This window comes from Dromaius novaehollandiae, chromosome 12 (genome assembly GCF_036370855.1).
Source record: "Dromaius novaehollandiae isolate bDroNov1 chromosome 12, bDroNov1.hap1, whole genome shotgun sequence".
NCBI lineage: Eukaryota > Metazoa > Chordata > Aves > Casuariiformes > Dromaiidae > Dromaius > Dromaius novaehollandiae.
In genome coordinates, this window is record NC_088109.1 from 25622352 (window position 1) to 25639180 (window position 16829).

At 43.2% G+C, this 16829-nt stretch overlaps 1 protein-coding gene across 5 annotated transcripts in view; it reads left to right on the top strand.

Annotated features, from left to right (window-relative positions):
* GRM7 (glutamate metabotropic receptor 7) overlaps nt 1–16829 on the top strand; it is a 331316-nt gene that overhangs the window by 283487 nt on the left and 31000 nt on the right. For 2 of the 5 annotated variants that reach the window (XM_026099681.2, XM_064519239.1), the window contains exons 9-10: nt 10886–11132; nt 16136–16228. The exons of 1 other annotated variant lie outside the window; for it this stretch is intronic. In XM_026099681.2, the coding sequence (XP_025955466.2) occupies nt 10886–11132; nt 16136–16206 (318 nt within the window). In that variant the 3' untranslated portion in view covers nt 16207–16228. Of the gene's footprint in view, nt 1–10885; nt 11133–16135; nt 16229–16829 lie in introns of those variants that run through there. 2 more of the 5 variants (XM_026099685.2, XM_026099683.2) reach the window with 2 other exon arrangements.

Here is a 16829-nt window from a genome sequence, read left to right on the forward strand (position 1 = left end):
TCTGCTCCCAGAAGTAGGACAGCATTGAGTAAGAGGGAACAGTTACTTATAGTCCTCAAAGTCAGCATTTAAACTGTAATTCCTAGACCAAGTAGCCTGTGCGTTTACTTGTCCAGGACACCTGAAAGTTGTCATTAAAGGTAATAGTTACTGTTAACAGCAGCTCCACCTTTGATCAGGAGAGCGAGCTGTGGAAACCCACCTGATGGATCAGCGCGGTGCTGTGTATAACAGGCAAGGCTTGGCTGGTTTCCTGGAGAGATCAGTGGCATCTCTTGCTTTCCACCTCGGTGGCAGGGATTCTTCATATCTGAGTCTTTTCTCAACTCCCACCTCATTTGTTTAACAAGAATAATAGTTGTCTGCAGTTAAATACATGAAAGAAACTCACGTAGGCACCTGGTGCTTTTGTGATGATCTGTTTTATTTATTGTTTTTGTATTTGATCTAGAACTCTTAATTTGTTTTGTAAGGATGACTGCAGAGATCATACCTATAAAAATACACACAAGAGTCTGTTATATTTATTCATTTTATTATTTGCAAGGAAAAAGACCCTACAGTGAATATGTTGGAGGGAAAAGTTGTCTTAAACTGCCCTAACAAAAATTAATTTTCCTCAAATCTTTGCGAAGAGCGTCACATGCAAGCAAGCTTAAAACGCTTCTTAAAAAAAAAAAGGAAAATGGTTCTCCCAGACGGGGTGAGAAGGATTTTTTCTATGCTTACCTAATTCTCCCTTGCTGTCCAAGACTTTCACCCCTGTTGGGATGTCCCGAGTAGTGGCACGGGTGTCTGGTTTGATTGCATCTCCTCTCGTCACTGTTAGCTGTCCCCACAAGAGGAATATCTATTGCTCCTGCTGCAGGATTTCAGCGTTGTACTGCTCTGAACTCCAGTTCAGTGAGGGCCAGCAGATAGTTGATGACCTCTTGAAAGAGTGAGATATGGTTGTTATTACTGTGTATAAAAGAACAGTAATTTGGGGAGCTACTTTCCAAACTTTAATCTTCTTTCCTTTCATATCTCTGAAAGAATTGTGAGGTTACTCTGTCGTTTCCTGCTGTTGCTGTGGAACTGTTTTGTTTTTCCATTACACTGAAATATACCCACAAACTTAACCCACAGTATTTTTCTGATCTACCAGATACAATATTGTGAGAATTTCCAAGGGACACTAACTTAATAGACCAGCTATTTTCTCTGATAAAAACCATCCAACCTCAGGTCTGCTGCGGCTGGCCAGTAGAATAGTTCCTGTTGGACACACAAATCTCCATTTTGAGCAGCAGAAAGGCATACTTTTTTAGTTCAAAAATCAGCTCACAAAGAGAAATAAACGCTTACCTCATCACCTACTAATTCTGCTTTGAGCCATTTGATATCTGTTTAATTGCCTTAACCAGAAGTGTGTCACACACGTCTGTGCAGTGCGCATAGATGTGTCAGATACAAGCAGATACAATAGACCTGAGCACGTGAGCGAGGCGTCCGGGCAAGAGCGGCGTTTCAGGTGGATTCGGTAAGACCTGACACCTTCTGATCTGAGACTTGCTTTGGATATCGCAATCCATGAGGTCAGGAAAAAACAAAGTCTTGATTTATCCCACTTAATTTCTGGACTTCCTAAGACAATGTACAAATATAATTTCACGAAAAGGGGAGTCTTTAGAGAAACAAGCAGGTCTTTGGGGGGAGATTTATTACAGAGGGGTCCCATCCCAGAACTGCTGTGTGCATACCGTGCTGTGGGGCTGCGCATGTGCCGCGAACCCTCCTCGCAGGCGCCGCAAGTCGTGCCGGGTGGCCGGGGCGTCCCGCACGCCCCTCGGCTCTGGGCCCCGCGGCGGGGGCGGCTCGGGCCTCGGCCCTGGGCGCGCAGCGGGTTTGTGGTGCCTGTGCACCTCCGTACGCAGCCCGCTGCCGTCAGCTTGCAAAACGACCGACTGGTGAAGGGAAATTTGCTGAAACTGAAATCCCATCATTTCCCTCAGTGTCACCTTTCGTGTAATTACTGAGCACAGAATTTATAATTAAATGGTGTGACTGATTCTGTGACTTTCCCATAGATATTTCACAAAGGCTATTTGCATGCCTTCCTATTTTGTACAGTAATAACTGCAATCATCGTAACTACTATGATTTGTTTATCAAATGTCCCCTGGGTAGCATCTGCTGTCATTTATAAAACTCAGCGAGCAGCACAGTATACATGCTGTTGTCAGTCTCCCGTTGCTGTTCGGGTGTGCTGCTGACCCGCGAGCAGCGCTCACCCCCGCGGGGAACCCGCTGGTCTCCCCCCCCCGGAGCGCCGCCGACCCGCAGAACAGCACCGCTAGGCGCAGCCTTTCGTTGCTTGCAAATCCCGCCGTGCTGAGCGGTTTCTCCTGCACCGCAGTGCCTCCTTCCCCCAGCACAGTAATACGCTAATAATTCTGCCCTAAGATTCAAGAGTATTATAAAGAATATTGTTTTAATTGTGATGTTGCAAGATTCTGTAAAAGTCTTACAAAAAAATAAGTACTTTATCTTCACAACAGGGGTCAATGTGTATAGTTATTAAGCAATGGAGTTAGCAGATTGAAAAGTGAGGAGGAAAGAGCATGTTAAACATGCATCATCCGCAGCACTGGATGAAGCGGGAGCTCTCAGGGATGCATGTGTGTGATGGCGTAGTTACCGGCTGCAGCGTAACGCTCACGTACCAAGGGGCCAAATTAAAGCAGCACTGGCAGCCGTGATTGGCACTGGGGCATTCGCTTGCTGGACTTGGCAGCCACACTAGGATTCCTGCAGTGGCTGTTGTAAGCGTGAGGGGTGTGTGCATGGTGGCCTCTGCATGCATTTCTTCTCTAGAAAATACCTGAGTGCTGTGACGAACTGCTGACATACCTGTGCATTACACTAACACCGTTAGGAGTGGTCCGGCTAGAAGAGTGGTGAGTGGTGAAGTCACTCCTCCTCGTCTATTAAATGCCCTCCTGCAACTGCAGATCTGTCTTCTGGATCATTTGCCAGATGTTTTCCACTTTTGTCTAAAAATGCGATGTTCCTGAAAACGAACCAGGGGACCGCTGGAGCCTGGGGTCCGCTGTCCGTTGTTTTTTTTCAAAATCACGTTCGCTTGCTGAAAGACAGGGCAGCTGCTTTCCCTGAGCGCTGCCAAACCCTTCTCCTCTCGGGAAAGAGCTTTGTTTTTTCAGACTGCTCTGTTCTCCGAAGGGTGCTGCTAAATGACAGCTTTAGCAGATTATAAAGCTTAAAAGGCTGGCGATGGAGGCAGGGGGTCGGGAAGCCGTCAGGAGATAAGCGTCGGGGCGGTGTGGTATTACTGCAGCTGAACTGGTCCCGGCCCGGGGAAGAAGGCGAACGTATGTCCGCAGCCATGGGAGCCAGCGGCAGGCGCCCGAGACGGGCTGGGCTGTTGGAAAGTCTCAGTGGGACATGAAAAGAGGATTACTGAGCCGGGACAGTAAAGAGAGCTGACAGGATTGCTTCATACGTATGTTTTATATTTCTCAGGCAGCGAGAGCCTACAATCCTTGTGAAACGCCATGGTTGCCTGAGTAAAGCTGCAGCTGCCTGACACTCCCATAGATCAAGCTGTCTGAAGAAACAAGGACAGCACTTGCTGTTACAGCCGGGCGTGCTTTTGGACACGGCTGCGGTGGGTGCTGCCGAAGGAGGGGCTCGACGGGGTGCCCGCGGGCCCTGCCTGCCCCCCCAGGCAGGCGCAGGCTCGGGAGTGGGTGCCGGGGGGCCGCCGCCAGCTGCGCTGCCCGTCCCCTCGAATCCATGTGCCTTTTGGGTGCTTGGCAGCTCCGGATTTCTACACACTGGAATTTGCCCCGAGACCTAGCAGTGGGCCCCGGTGATAGCAGCTAGTTTTGCTCAGTGTGAAGTGCCCTGTAGTAGCTGGGGTAACAAGCGGCCAACACATTTTTGGATGCAGAAGGCAGTGGTACTTTCAAAACAAAGCTGAGTTGAAATCAAAAGACAAGAAACACAGGATTCTCTGAAAAAAGATATTTTCCTCCATTTTTATTTGCCTTTAATGCTGCAATGACTTTAGTGGATGGGGGCATTAGACACTAAAATGTCTGGTACATTTATAGTCAAGGGTTTTTGCTTTCCATGGTTTTGCAGCCATGTAATATAGTGGGAGCCAATTTTAATTTTTATTAAAAATATTTCTCATCCTTATATTTGCGTAACATAATGTAAGGAATGCAATGAAATCTTCAGATGACCTGAAAGAGTCTTCTGGGAGATCTATGAGCTGTCTGCTTGATATGTAAGAACATTTGTTTTAATTCCCATGCAAAAATGAGATAAATTAGTTTGTGATAACGCAAGCCCAAAAATATCTCAAGTTACCAATTTATTTCCATATTATAAAATAACACAATTCACTGCATGATTAAAAAGCTGAATTAGATAAAAGGAGCAGTTGCCCCTGATTAGACTATGAATGCAAAGCATTAGCCTACAAAAAGTATTTCTAACTCATAAAAAGACTTTTATAAGAAATTCTGCTATAACTTCAGTTTTTGAGCCTGAGCAGCTGGAGATCTGTCCACTGGTTTAGAGAAGAGTGAAGGGCCTGAGCCGGGAGTACTTTACTTCTGAGAGCCATCCTAGCTCATGCAGAATCCTCCAGTGATGTTGTTTGTGCTGTAAAACTTGCTAGTTTTTAGATGTTTGTATTCAGGATCAGTCTAATTTTCTCTCAAGGTTTTTTAAGGCAATTTTCATCATTTGCATGAGTAAAGCAAGAATCTGGAAAACATGGGTATCTAAAATTCAAATGGAAATCCTTTATGTAAAATACGTGATAAAATCTAGGTGCCTTTGCATGTGAATGATATCCTTAGGGCTTGGCTTTCTCTGATGCACTGCTTCAAAGTTGGATGCATTTCTAATGGCAGTGTAGTATGTTTAACACTAAGTTAAAATTTTTCAAAATTTGGAGCCTGATTTTGCCATTCCTGTTTCATATGAACAGTCCATTATTTGCCAGCAGTAGCGATGCAAACACATATAAAACATATGATAATAATGGGTCTGGTTTACAGCCTAGTACTAACTAGATGCTAGGCCAGGTTAGCTGCGCTTTCCCGTCAGAACGATGCTCCGAAGCAGCGGGCACGTGCAGAGCACCTTCCTCAGTCGCTGCTGTGGAGCTGAAGGTTTCGCTGTCTGCAGGTAACTTCAGCCAGTTTCAAAGGCGGCACCCGGCCGGCAGCCCGTCCCGAGCGCTCCCCGGCACAGCGCGGCTGGCAAGCAGGCGCTTCGGCCGAGGGCATTTTTGGGGACAGGCACTTGTCGGAAAGCCGTATCACGCCGCAAGGCGGTGGAGACCAGCTGTAACTAGCATTTCCCCGGCCGCAAGGCTCTCCCGTGAGCTGGGCCCAGCTGGGCACGAAGGAGCCGCCATGGAGCTCCTTCCAGGAGCAGGAAATTATTCCAACGGCCAGATCGAGCAATCGGGAAACCTGTAATGAAAGTCCCTAAATTCATTTCGCTTGACATGATCTTTCCTGGTGCCATAAGAAGATGCATTCTGTGCATTTGTAAGACAAGCAATCGGGGGGCGGGGGAGGGTAGCAAGGCAGGATTTAGCGAACTGATGCTGTTGGTGAGGATGACAGTGCTGGGTCAGGTGTCACCTCTGCCTGTGGAGACCTGAACCCCATCTGCCTGGCAAGAAATCTGAGTGTCCGGCTGTATATTCTGAGTTAGTCTTTGAGAGCGAGACATGCGAGTGAGAGCGGCCATCCAGGACGGCTCGGATTGTGCTTATGGCAGAGCAAATGCAGCTTCAAACCGCCGTGGCAGTGGCCTTGCAGAGACCACAGTGGCATTATTTTGAGAGAGTTTTGCTTTTTACTGGAAATGTTTAGCTCAATCCCAATTGTCGTTCATGTCAAGTTAGAGCATCTCTTACTAAAATCTGCATCTTAATTTCTTAATTTGATCTCAGATTTGGAAACTACCAGGTTTCACTAGCCATTGATAAAAAGCATGCATGAATTATTAGACTTCCATTGTAAGTTAAATCTTTTCCTTTGTATTTTAAGCCACCAATTTGCATTCATCTAAAACGCTTTCAGAGAGTTTATCAGAGAATTGAAATAAGAAATGAAACAGTTTCATGTAAACTGTGTTTTTATGTCTGACTGGTAAAGCCACAAAGCAGAGATAAAATCCATAAAACTAAGGTTCTGCATAATAAACATATCTATTAGTTTCCCTTATCTTTGCGAAGCTCCCATTTGTCATGAGCAGCATTGTGTGTCACTCATCTTGTCTTGTTCTACAGAAGCGCTTTTCTCACTGTGCTTTTGTCTCCCATCTCCGTTTGCAAGGTAGGGGGAACTTCGCTGGCGTTGTGCTGCAAAAGACCCTCTTGACTATGTAGTGATTTAACCTTCCACCCCTTTAGTAGCAGAGGGAAATGAAAGTTAATACCTATGTGCCTCTAGATAGAAATGTTACTAGCACGCTGTACTGTGGGTCAGGCAGGTGGTTTGCAGCCTTTGCAATCCCAGCAGCACCGGTTTAAGTGGAGGATTTGGGGTCGATCTTCTCCGGTGCGAGTCAGCTCTGGTGCTGGGACATGAGCAGAGGAAGAGTGAGGTGCTCCGCGGCTCGGACGGCTCCTTTCGCACACGGCACTCCCGCAGCAGACGGCTAGGTCCCAGCGCGCTGCCGCCCAGCCACAAAAGCCACTGCTGCCGACCAGCCACGCTCACGAAATGGCCCGCATGCGAGAGAGCGAGGAGGTCTGCAGCGAGGCCGGCACCTGTATACCCCCACCAATAACAACCTTTTAACGGGAAGAGCAGCGCCAGCCCTGCTGCCAAACCAGGGCTCAACCGCTGTGCTGACGGAGGGGAGGCAGTGCCACCCCGTCACGCTCTCGTTTTCCCTGTGAGCCGCGGGAGGCACAGGCCAGCGGAGCTGACTGCTTTCGCCCGGTAGTAAATTCAGGCCTGGTTAGGAATGAGGAACTGGGAGAAATGGTAGCTTGCTGCCAGGCAGCTCGTACTGTGTCACCCGAAACACCCCTATCCCGAGCAGCGGACTGGAGAGCGCTGAACGGCTCCAGCGGTGGATTTTTGCCTTAAATGATAGTATGGGCAAAACCACAAGCTCATCAAATTTAGTTACCATGCTTCTCCGCAAGAGGATACGGCCCTAATGGGCATCATGCGTCATACACCAGGGGAGCTGTGAACATAAGGATCCCGTTTTTTCCTTCGTGTCTAAAATCTAGACTTGTTCTTATCTTCTGCTTCTGAAAAGAAAACATCAGTGTCACATAGCAAAATAATCCACTGTGTTCCGAAATTCAGGAAATGCCATGCCTATTGAATAAATACTTTCCTATTTGAGGATCCATTTGAAAAATTCTTGCAACATAATGCTTTTTACCTTAAAATAGCCTTACCGTGCCTTACCTAAAAACCTTACCTTAAAATACATCTTTCCTTCTGCTTTTCTAAGATTTTTTCACCGCTGTCAAATGCACTGTGTCTATGGCAACCATCTGCTCCTCCTCGTATCGTGATGATGTGCGGTTACATTGCGTAACTCGCGTCTCTGTTATAATTCCTGTGGGGAGCGGTTGCTTTAGTTGCAGAAACAGAAAGTAGATTTGGATGGGGAAGATTCATATTCAAACATTTCTATTTGTGAAGTGTAAACTAATAAGCCATTAAACAGTTTCTGTCTTTAGCTTCTTTTCTTTTTTCTTTTTTCTTTCTTCTTTCTTTTCTTTCTTTCTCCTTTTTTTATCTTTTTCTTTTTATCTTTTTTTCTTTTTGCTGTGGTCCAAATTCCCTCTTAAGCTATAATGGTTTTTATGTTCTCTAGAAAAGTGAGTGAAAATATTACCATGCATTTTTACCATGCTTATGGCTACTTGAATAGACTTTCTGTGAGTTACAGTCCTTTGAGGTAGCTTTTTGACAAAATATCACTTTAAAATCCTGATATGCTATGTATGTACAAAGGAACTCTTCACTAACACAGCTCTTTTCTAACCTTTTAGGAATGTAGATTTCATTCAGTAATACTGCTTGTTATATATTCAGTTTTAGCTATGGAGCTTGTATATATATACAGAGAGAATTCATATTAAAGCCATGTTAGAGCTTCATCCTTCTTGGACTAAAGCAGAAGCTCTGCAGCCATTATCTTTGCTAGCTTTCTTCTGAATTATTAGCAGAGCAATGTGTGGTCTGAATACAGGGCTGAGAACTAGACCTGATACAATGTCATTTGTCATTTTTGCAGTCCATGGCATTTTCCTGGCCTGCAGAGGTGTTGTGTACCTGCAGCTCCTATAACTACTGTAGGAGCTCTTTATAAAATAGAAATAATGATTAGCTTATTTAACCAAGATAAAAGTTGGTATTCATTTACAAACATTTTGAAGATAAAGATGGTGTCTTCCTGTTTATCCTTCAGCCCTTACATGTCATATATTTCATTTCCAGTTTTTAAAGAGCTATTAAGTTTATTCAATAAATATTTGAATCAGTGCTATTTATGTCAGTGCAGTGCAAGTGACTCCCATTGAGTTACAGGCAATTTACGCGAGCATTACTGAAAGGAGAATCAGCTCCAAAGAAACAAATGCCTTGTAAACTGTCTTCTCTTTTAAATGTCCTTGTACAGTATAAGATAAATACACATAGTGCTTATGTACACAGAGATAAAGGTATAGAGAATATGTATATTTTGCAATAACATTCAACTGTGAATAACTAGCTAAATAGTGACTCTGCAGGGAAGAAAAGGGGATAACAGTACTACATGACTGCAAAAAATAAGCATGTTTAACAGAAGTGCTATGAGATAAATTCAGAAATTAATCCTGTAGCACTGAGGCCTTCAGTAGGGTGCTGTGGTTGGTTTAGAGCCTCACATTTCAGTGGGGCGGTGGGGTGGGTCAGCCGTAGCCTCCGGCGTAGAGCAGGAAGAAGGTTCCGCGGTGTTTCCAGTGACTGCCGTCGGGAGAAATGGCCCGGTTCTCCCTCAGACGGAGGGGAAGCATGGTCACTCTTTGAATACATAAAAAATGGGAAGGAGCGGAAAGGTAATGGCTTGTTCTCTGGGAGAGGACAGGCCCAGCTCCGCCCCAGCCAGGAGGCCCAGACTGAACATTATGGAGACCTGAGTGCTCTGGAGGAGGTGGCCTAGGAAGTGGTCAGACCTCTCCCAGAGGGCGGTTTTAAGATGGGGTGGACAAAGTTATCTGTCAGCTCTGGTGTACAGCTACACCGGGTGACCCCTCAAGCTCCCTTCCAGCCTTAAATTGAGTGATTTGGCCCAGCATATTTTTTCATGAGATGATTGGTTATACCTTCATGTCCTGAATTTTGCAAAATTTCTGATATCTGTCATTTACTTCTGATGAAGAGTAAACAGAAACTGAGAAAGCACTTTATTTTCTGGTTGTGTTGTGTGCACCTTTATAGAGACCAGTCTATGACAAGCATGTTTTCTATGTTTCTCATAAAGCATTTTATTGCTTCTAGTAGTCCTCTTACTCAGTATAATAGCAACTGCTATGTAGATAGAACTAGCAGGTCTGGAAACATTTATAATTTTATAAATACAGGAATTTGGACAAATGTGGGCAAAGTCAGCATTTTACACTGGCATTATATTTATTTATGGGGTTTCTCTGTCAGAAATTCAGGCTGATTAGCACTGATTAGGAGGAAATAGTGCTTCAAAGGAATCACCCACAATGTGTAATCATTTCCCTGTATGCATGGACTTACCATCTTTGAAGAGGAGCCGTAGAGATGTTGTGCCCTTTAGCTTGCTCACACCAGTATCGCGCTGTCTCTGTGCCTTTTAACTTAGGACGATCCTCGTAAGTCATGAGAATCGTTCTATTTCATCTATCAGGTGTGTTCTCTGTAAAAATAACAAAAAAAAAAAGAAGGGCTTTTCTTTCACTCTGTATTTGCAGAGTATGTTTTAAAAGCTTCGTGGGTTCTTTGAATTCTCATCTCATGGTAGTAGTTATTCTCTGACTTGCATATATACTATTTGTTATAATAAGCACAGCTGAATGTCAGCAGCATACAAATCATTGTGCATTCTCTGCATGGTTATTTCAACGACTTGTAGAGAATTGAAGTATAGAAAAAACAAACAAACAAACAAAAACCTTCCTGGAATTAAAAAAAGATAGGTACGTTTTTTAAAAAAAAACTAATCCATATTATTATATTTTTAGTGTTCCTCTTCTGTAATTTACAGTAGACCTGATACCAGCATTGTTGAAATCCAAAGCTGATCTTCACTCTTTAGATAAATAAAGTGGAGCTATACTGTAAGAGTGCCACAGAAATCATATCAGTAAGAACACTGGAAGTTCCTAGGATTGAGCTTTTGAAGTGGCCGTTGGTATCACAAATAACTGATGGATATTGGCACTCACAGTAGTTTGCAGTGGAAAGGCTCATGTATCTTTGCTTGCAAAGTCAGTAAAAATGGTTTTAAATGGTTAACAAGGCTAGCATACAGCATTGTGGCCACAAGTCAAAATACCAGTATGAATGCCGAGAAACACTGATGGGTCAAAAAAATCCCAGTCTGGTGCTATTGAGTTTGATGCAGTAATGCTGCCAAACCTCTTTGCGCCCCAGGAGGACGGGCCAGCTGTGCTGGCTGGGTTTGGCTGCTGGTTTCTCTCTGCTTTGCTCTTTCTGATGCATTTTGCAAAGTGCAATGCTCTGTTGCCTACTTGTTTAGCCCATCTCAGTTAGTTTGGTTATATTTAATGCTTTGTCTTTAAATACTACAACCTGTTTCCCAGTCATTTTATTTGTAATAGTGTCTCATGTGTTATGTCTCCTAGCTCTACATACAAACTACCACACTTACAATATCCATGAACTTAAGTGCTTCAGTGGCCCTGGGGATGCTTTACATGCCGAAAGTGTACATCATCATCTTCCATCCTGAACTAAATGTCCAGAAACGGAAACGCAGCTTCAAGGCTGTGGTAACAGCAGCGACCATGTCGTCACGGCTTTCGCACAAACCTAGTGACAGGCCCAATGGCGAAGCAAAAACAGAACTTTGTGAAAACGTAGATCCAAACAGTAAGTACTTCTAAACCTATTCATTGGGTGTTTGTGTGTTTTGGAAACACTGACCAGTATTTGACTTTTAGGGTCTTAATACTATCTGACCTCCTCAGTTAAAGATTTTTGATGTGTCTCATAATTCTTTTTAAATTCTCTATTTTCTCCTCACTTTTTTGAGATGCACCAGTTGCAGCAACTTCTCACAAAATGTCTGATAGCTGTAAGTAACTCCTCCTCCTCTCCCTCCTCTGTGAATAAGGGAGCAGCAGCATCCTTGAGTTCAACCCCATCAGTCTGAACTTACTCCCTGATGTGTCAAAATCTAACCTGTGGCATTTCCAGGATGAGCAACGGGGACAGGTACCAAAGTCATTGTTAGGGATCACATGGTATTCCCTTTCCTGCCTGGGTTAACCTGAGTCACAGCTATGACTTTAGCAGAGTTTCTTTGCATAAATCTCACAAACCTTGAAGATTCCTGTTTAAGCATTTTATCCAGTCCTGTAAAAGTTAATGCCGATCTTGCCATTGATTTAAAGGGAAAAAAGATCAAAAAGATGCTTCCAATTTCCTTAATGTGCATAGCATGGTATATTGTAGCACAAAATTACACACTAAGGCCATCAAATTCGATTTGCATATGTATCTGGAAGGAGTTGAGGAAGGAGACAGCTGCACAACTTTGTAGCATATTGGAAAGGTTTAGGCATGTCTGCAGTTTTTACAAAAACCAAATCTGAATGTGGAGAAATGCCCTTTCCTTGCCCATGTTCCATTCATCCATTTGCTGCTGAAGTCCCTGCCACTTCTTGTCTATTAAACTGCTGCCTGAATATCTGCCTCAAAGCAGAGACTCTGCTGTCAAAGCAAAGCGGAAACAGCCAGCAAATCACTGACACAGCACTTTTCCTCCCTTTATTCACCCATGGAGTATTTTTCTGTGATGTCTTATCATGCAGGTATAGAAAATATATCCTAAATGGAAAAACAGAATTTGTCTTGAGAAATTACAAACTACCTTATTAAAAATGAATGACAGAATTTCAAGACTGCAAGGAAATGTTTCTAATAAATAAAGGGTCATACTCTGCCAGCTCTGATCATTATGAACAGAACCATCACTCCAAAAGGAAATCAATGTATTTCCTGGGCCAGGATATTACCCAGCAAGAATGAGAGTTGCAGAATCTCCTGCTAAGTCAAATTTCTGCTAGGTAATATAGGGCACTGTAAGAAATCCATTCCATTAGCTCTTGTTTCTAAATCTGCTCCTTGCTGTGATCGTTGCTACTGCTGAGATCTACTCCTTCAGTGCAGGAGCTGCTACAAGTCCTAGAGGTGTCTCGGGAGGACTGCTAACTCGTAGCGCCAAGTCTAAAAAGGCCTTTGAGGATGGAGGGAGAGAAAGAAGGAGGAACAAATGGAGGGGAGGAGGGAATGGGATTTGGAAAGACAATTAGGAGAGGGAATGTGAGTGTGTGTAGCTGAACTGCATTTTCCTAATTCCTGTTCTAGTCAAAAGGGTTGGAATTAGTTTCTCCTCCAGAAAAACTGAAATCTAAAAATTTCCACTCAAAGTTATGAACAGCAAGAACAACATAAAAGTTTTGACGCTGAAATGCTTAGTGTAAAAATATAGGTGTTGCCTTGTGGGAATTACAGTTTGGGGGTTTCATAATCTTAGTTTGCCTTTGTGGTCTCATTCTCCTGTGCTGCATTTTAGTGCTGTTTTGAGACTTCTGAAAATCCTTTTTTTTTTTTTAATTTCCAAAGAACAGTCATGTTTTTCTTTGAAAAGGAGATACTTTTATTAAAAAAGAAAGTCAGTTAAAAAGCCAAATTTTTTATAAAACTTTTTTTTTTTTTTTTTTGTCCAGGGCTATATACTAGGATGCACTTTTAAGAGTCGGTAAAAGAAGTAAGAGACAAAATCCCCCTAGTTGCCATGATGTATGGGTTTCTGCTTTACAATCTAGTCCTCAGTCCTGGTTTTGTTAGCACTGATTTAAACCTAGTGTAAACTGCCCTGGGAGTGAAACCCTCAGAACTTTGCAATTAATGTAAACGAAGGGAAAATGTTTTCTGTAAATTCTTTTGCTTACGTGTCAGCTTCTAAAGCATGTAAGTACGTTTGTTAAATGTAGCTAGTCAGGAAATTCGTAATAGTATTAATTTATATGTCTTTCCCCAAGACTTTCTTTGATTTTCTTTTGTATTTCCTGGTGATGCTTCTGTTAATGGCTTGCTCAGATACTGAAGACTGAAGTTGCCATTTCTACTGAAAACATGCAAATATTTCATATCTCATAAGAACAGATTTATGTTGAGCCACCAGCATGGGATTCACGTACCTCCAAACATTGGGGAATCTTGTGTTTAAGCCTAAATTTCTGGTCCATCCTACTTCAATGCCCTGTGCCCAGGATCAAAGGCAAAATGTGGATGGTTTTACAGAAAAAGTAGCCTGAACAAAACCTCCATGTTATAGTATTAACTTCAAAAAGAATACCTAATGAACTGAAAATTTTCCTGTAAAACTAGAAGGCCTATAAATTACTTCCGTGGCCTCTTAAGAGCATGTGATACTCTACCATGATACTGAGCATGATGTGAAAAGCTCTGCGCACACAAGGCTCTTGGGATTTGCAGGAATTTGCAGAAAGGTACTGAGAACTTGGGCAAGCTGGGCTCAGGTGCTGAGGTCTAAAAGTGAATATAAAAGGTGAAACTGGACTAACGTGGGAGGAAAACCATTTGAAATGCAGTCACCTTATATCCCACCCATTGGGAGGACTAGGCAGTCGCTGTGCTACAGATTTTGATTTAGGATATATTGGAAGTGAGAAATTTCACAAGTTGAGCTCCCCTGCCATGACCGGAGAGAGGTTTCATGCTGAATGGAATATATTAAGGCCAAACTTTTCTATCTAAAATTATGTTACTTCTGACAATTCCGTTAATCATTCCAGTTTGCCATCTGGTATGTGCATGCTTTTACTCATTCAGCAGCTTTTTTCTGCTAATACATGTTTGCATCTAAAATGTTTTGCAGCAGATTAAGATGAGCAGAATTTGGTGCCCAGCAGCTTACTTCTTTGTAACAAGTTCATTCTTCTTTCACGTGTCTTTGGTTGAATTTCACACTATTTGAAAAGACACTTCTCATCAAGTTTCAAGTTGAACAGATAGCGAGTGCCTCTCCTGTTCGGTAGTGTGTTTGTTTCTGCTGCAAGAGCAGAGTGTCAGACTTTGAGAAAAACATTTGAACCTCCAACCCATACTTAACTTATATTGAAGATTTACATGTAATTACTCCTTCTCCTTAGCAACTTGCTGTAATTTATGGCTTTACCAAACACAGCAACAGCAAAATCAACATCTCAGTTGTTTGGTAACGAGGAGGTTGTGCTTCTCGCAGGCTGGGCGTAGCAGGCCTTACTGTGAGGGCATTTGCTTTTCAAGCATTTCATTCCTTAAGAACCCTTGAGGAGCAAAGCAGCCTGTATTATCATGCATCAAAGTGATGCCAACACCATCTCCTTTCTTAGCATTTTTCAGTGTCTTCTTCCTATAGCAGTTTTCATGGTGAAAAGGTGCACTAACACGCTAGATGACTGAACAAGGTCTGCAGGGTTTGCTCAGAGGGCGTCACTGACGGGCGAGGGGGTGGTCCAGGAGGACTCGAAGGTGTTACCTCGGCCAGCAGCCGGGTTCCCTCCTGCTGAAATGTGGCCATGCACTGGCTTTCTTATCCTGCATTTGCCAGCCGAAGTTTGCTGTGCGCGACTTTTCTGTTGCTCTCAAAGGCACATACTTCGAGCACATAGTTTGCAGGGTTTCTGGGGAGCTTGGGAGCTACTCGCCTGGAAAGAGGCTTCCATCATGCGAAGATGCTTAGGACTGTTTGGGGCTCAGCAGCGTAGGGAGAGCTGGTCTTCCAGTGTTCCCATTATCAGTCTCCTGGGAGAAGTCTCATGATTTGTGAGAATGGCTGTAGTCAGGTTTACTCACGTTTTTTCTTTTCTCTGCTATCGTGAGGGAAAGGTCTGAGATAAGAGTTCTGTGGAATAGCCCATTAGTATATAACAGTGAGTAGGAGGTGTGAGCATCTCTATAACCAAGACCACATGCGTTAAGCAAGGTGAGCAACACCAGGTGGTGAGGAAGAAAGCTCACAGAAGGGGACTGGTTTCCCCGTGGAGGCTAGCTGAGATAGTCTCATTTGTTGAGAAGGGGTGAAAGAATGGTGTCACTACATACTAGCCAGAAATCTAATCAGGTCTGATTTTCAGTAGGGTTGTGAGTCTGCTTTCCTTTATATTGAAGTACTGTTAGCATGAATGGATCCAAAATGAAGGCCCCTGTCAGTGGACTTGTCTGTCTCAGAACAGCAAGAGAATAAGAGGAGAGTGTCGATCCTCATTTATCTCCATGTGTTGTGAATATACATTGACTTTGTGGATTCCCATCCGTAAGCTGTAAATAGTGTATATGAAATGAAAACATCTCACATCGCAGCAAGACTTGCACACACTGCTATGCAAATGCTACTGTGCCGTGCTCTGTTGGTTTTGTCTGTTCATTCATGTTGATTCTCCGCATCGTGGACATGACATTGCGTATTTCATCTTTCTGAGAAAAAACTAAAATGGTTGCCGATGATGCCGAGGAAGCTGAGAGTGACTGCATGGATGAGGAAGGGACTGAGCAGTCTTAAATTAAAGCCAAAATGTTCCAGAGCTTGGTCAGGGGAGGCAAAAAGGAATTCACCCAGACCCCCTCATTTGTGAGCAGCTGCTCCTATGTTCAGAGGTACCTGAACTTCTGTGAACTGGTTCATTTATTTCTAGCCCAAACTTAATTTCATATATTGCCATGTTCTAAGCTTTCCACTGTAACACTTTTAATCTGAGCTCTTCAGTTGGATTAATGTCATGGCCCCATTGACAGGGCAAAACTTGAAGAGTTTATTGTGAACAGACATATTATACATACCAATGTATTTACTTTTCCTGTAGACTGCATACCACCAGTAAGAAAGAGTGTTCAAAAATCTGTTACTTGGTACACTATTCCACCTACAGTATAGCTTTTGCCTGCTTTCCAAAAAGGTAAGGAAAAATCTAGCTTTTTATTACTTTATACTTAAATAATAATAATGATTCTGTATCTCTATAAATAAATGAGGAATGTACATTCGTTCACCTATGTTAAAACAAGGATCTCCCCTAAAAATTGTTCACACATCCATTATCTGCGTTTACATTCGAAGGGCCTGCTTTGCAGAGGGAGAGCCCAGGACACCGGTGGTTTTAGCGTGCATGCTCTGCCACTGGACAGGCCTCGGGTGGTCCTCCGGTTCTGCCAGTGGAGGTGCAGCAGAATAAAGCTTTGACGATGTAGATATTTGATAACAATTTAAAAAGGAACAAATAAATCATCAAAAGTTAATTATGGCAATCAGATGTAACAACTAACAGAATGCTTTCTGAGTCATTTCTAGCGGCAGTACAACCAGGGTTGCCTGGCAGCATAAGAATAATGCAGCGCTGACCTGTGAGCAATCTTCTTCACTCTAAAATTATAAAGTGCTCAAAAAATAATTTCCAATTTATGTTTTTCACTGTAGGTGATCCCAGTGACCATTCCTGAATAATCACTAGTGAACAATTTTTGAGGGCTGGCTTTTCCTAAGTGTTATTGCTGCCTACA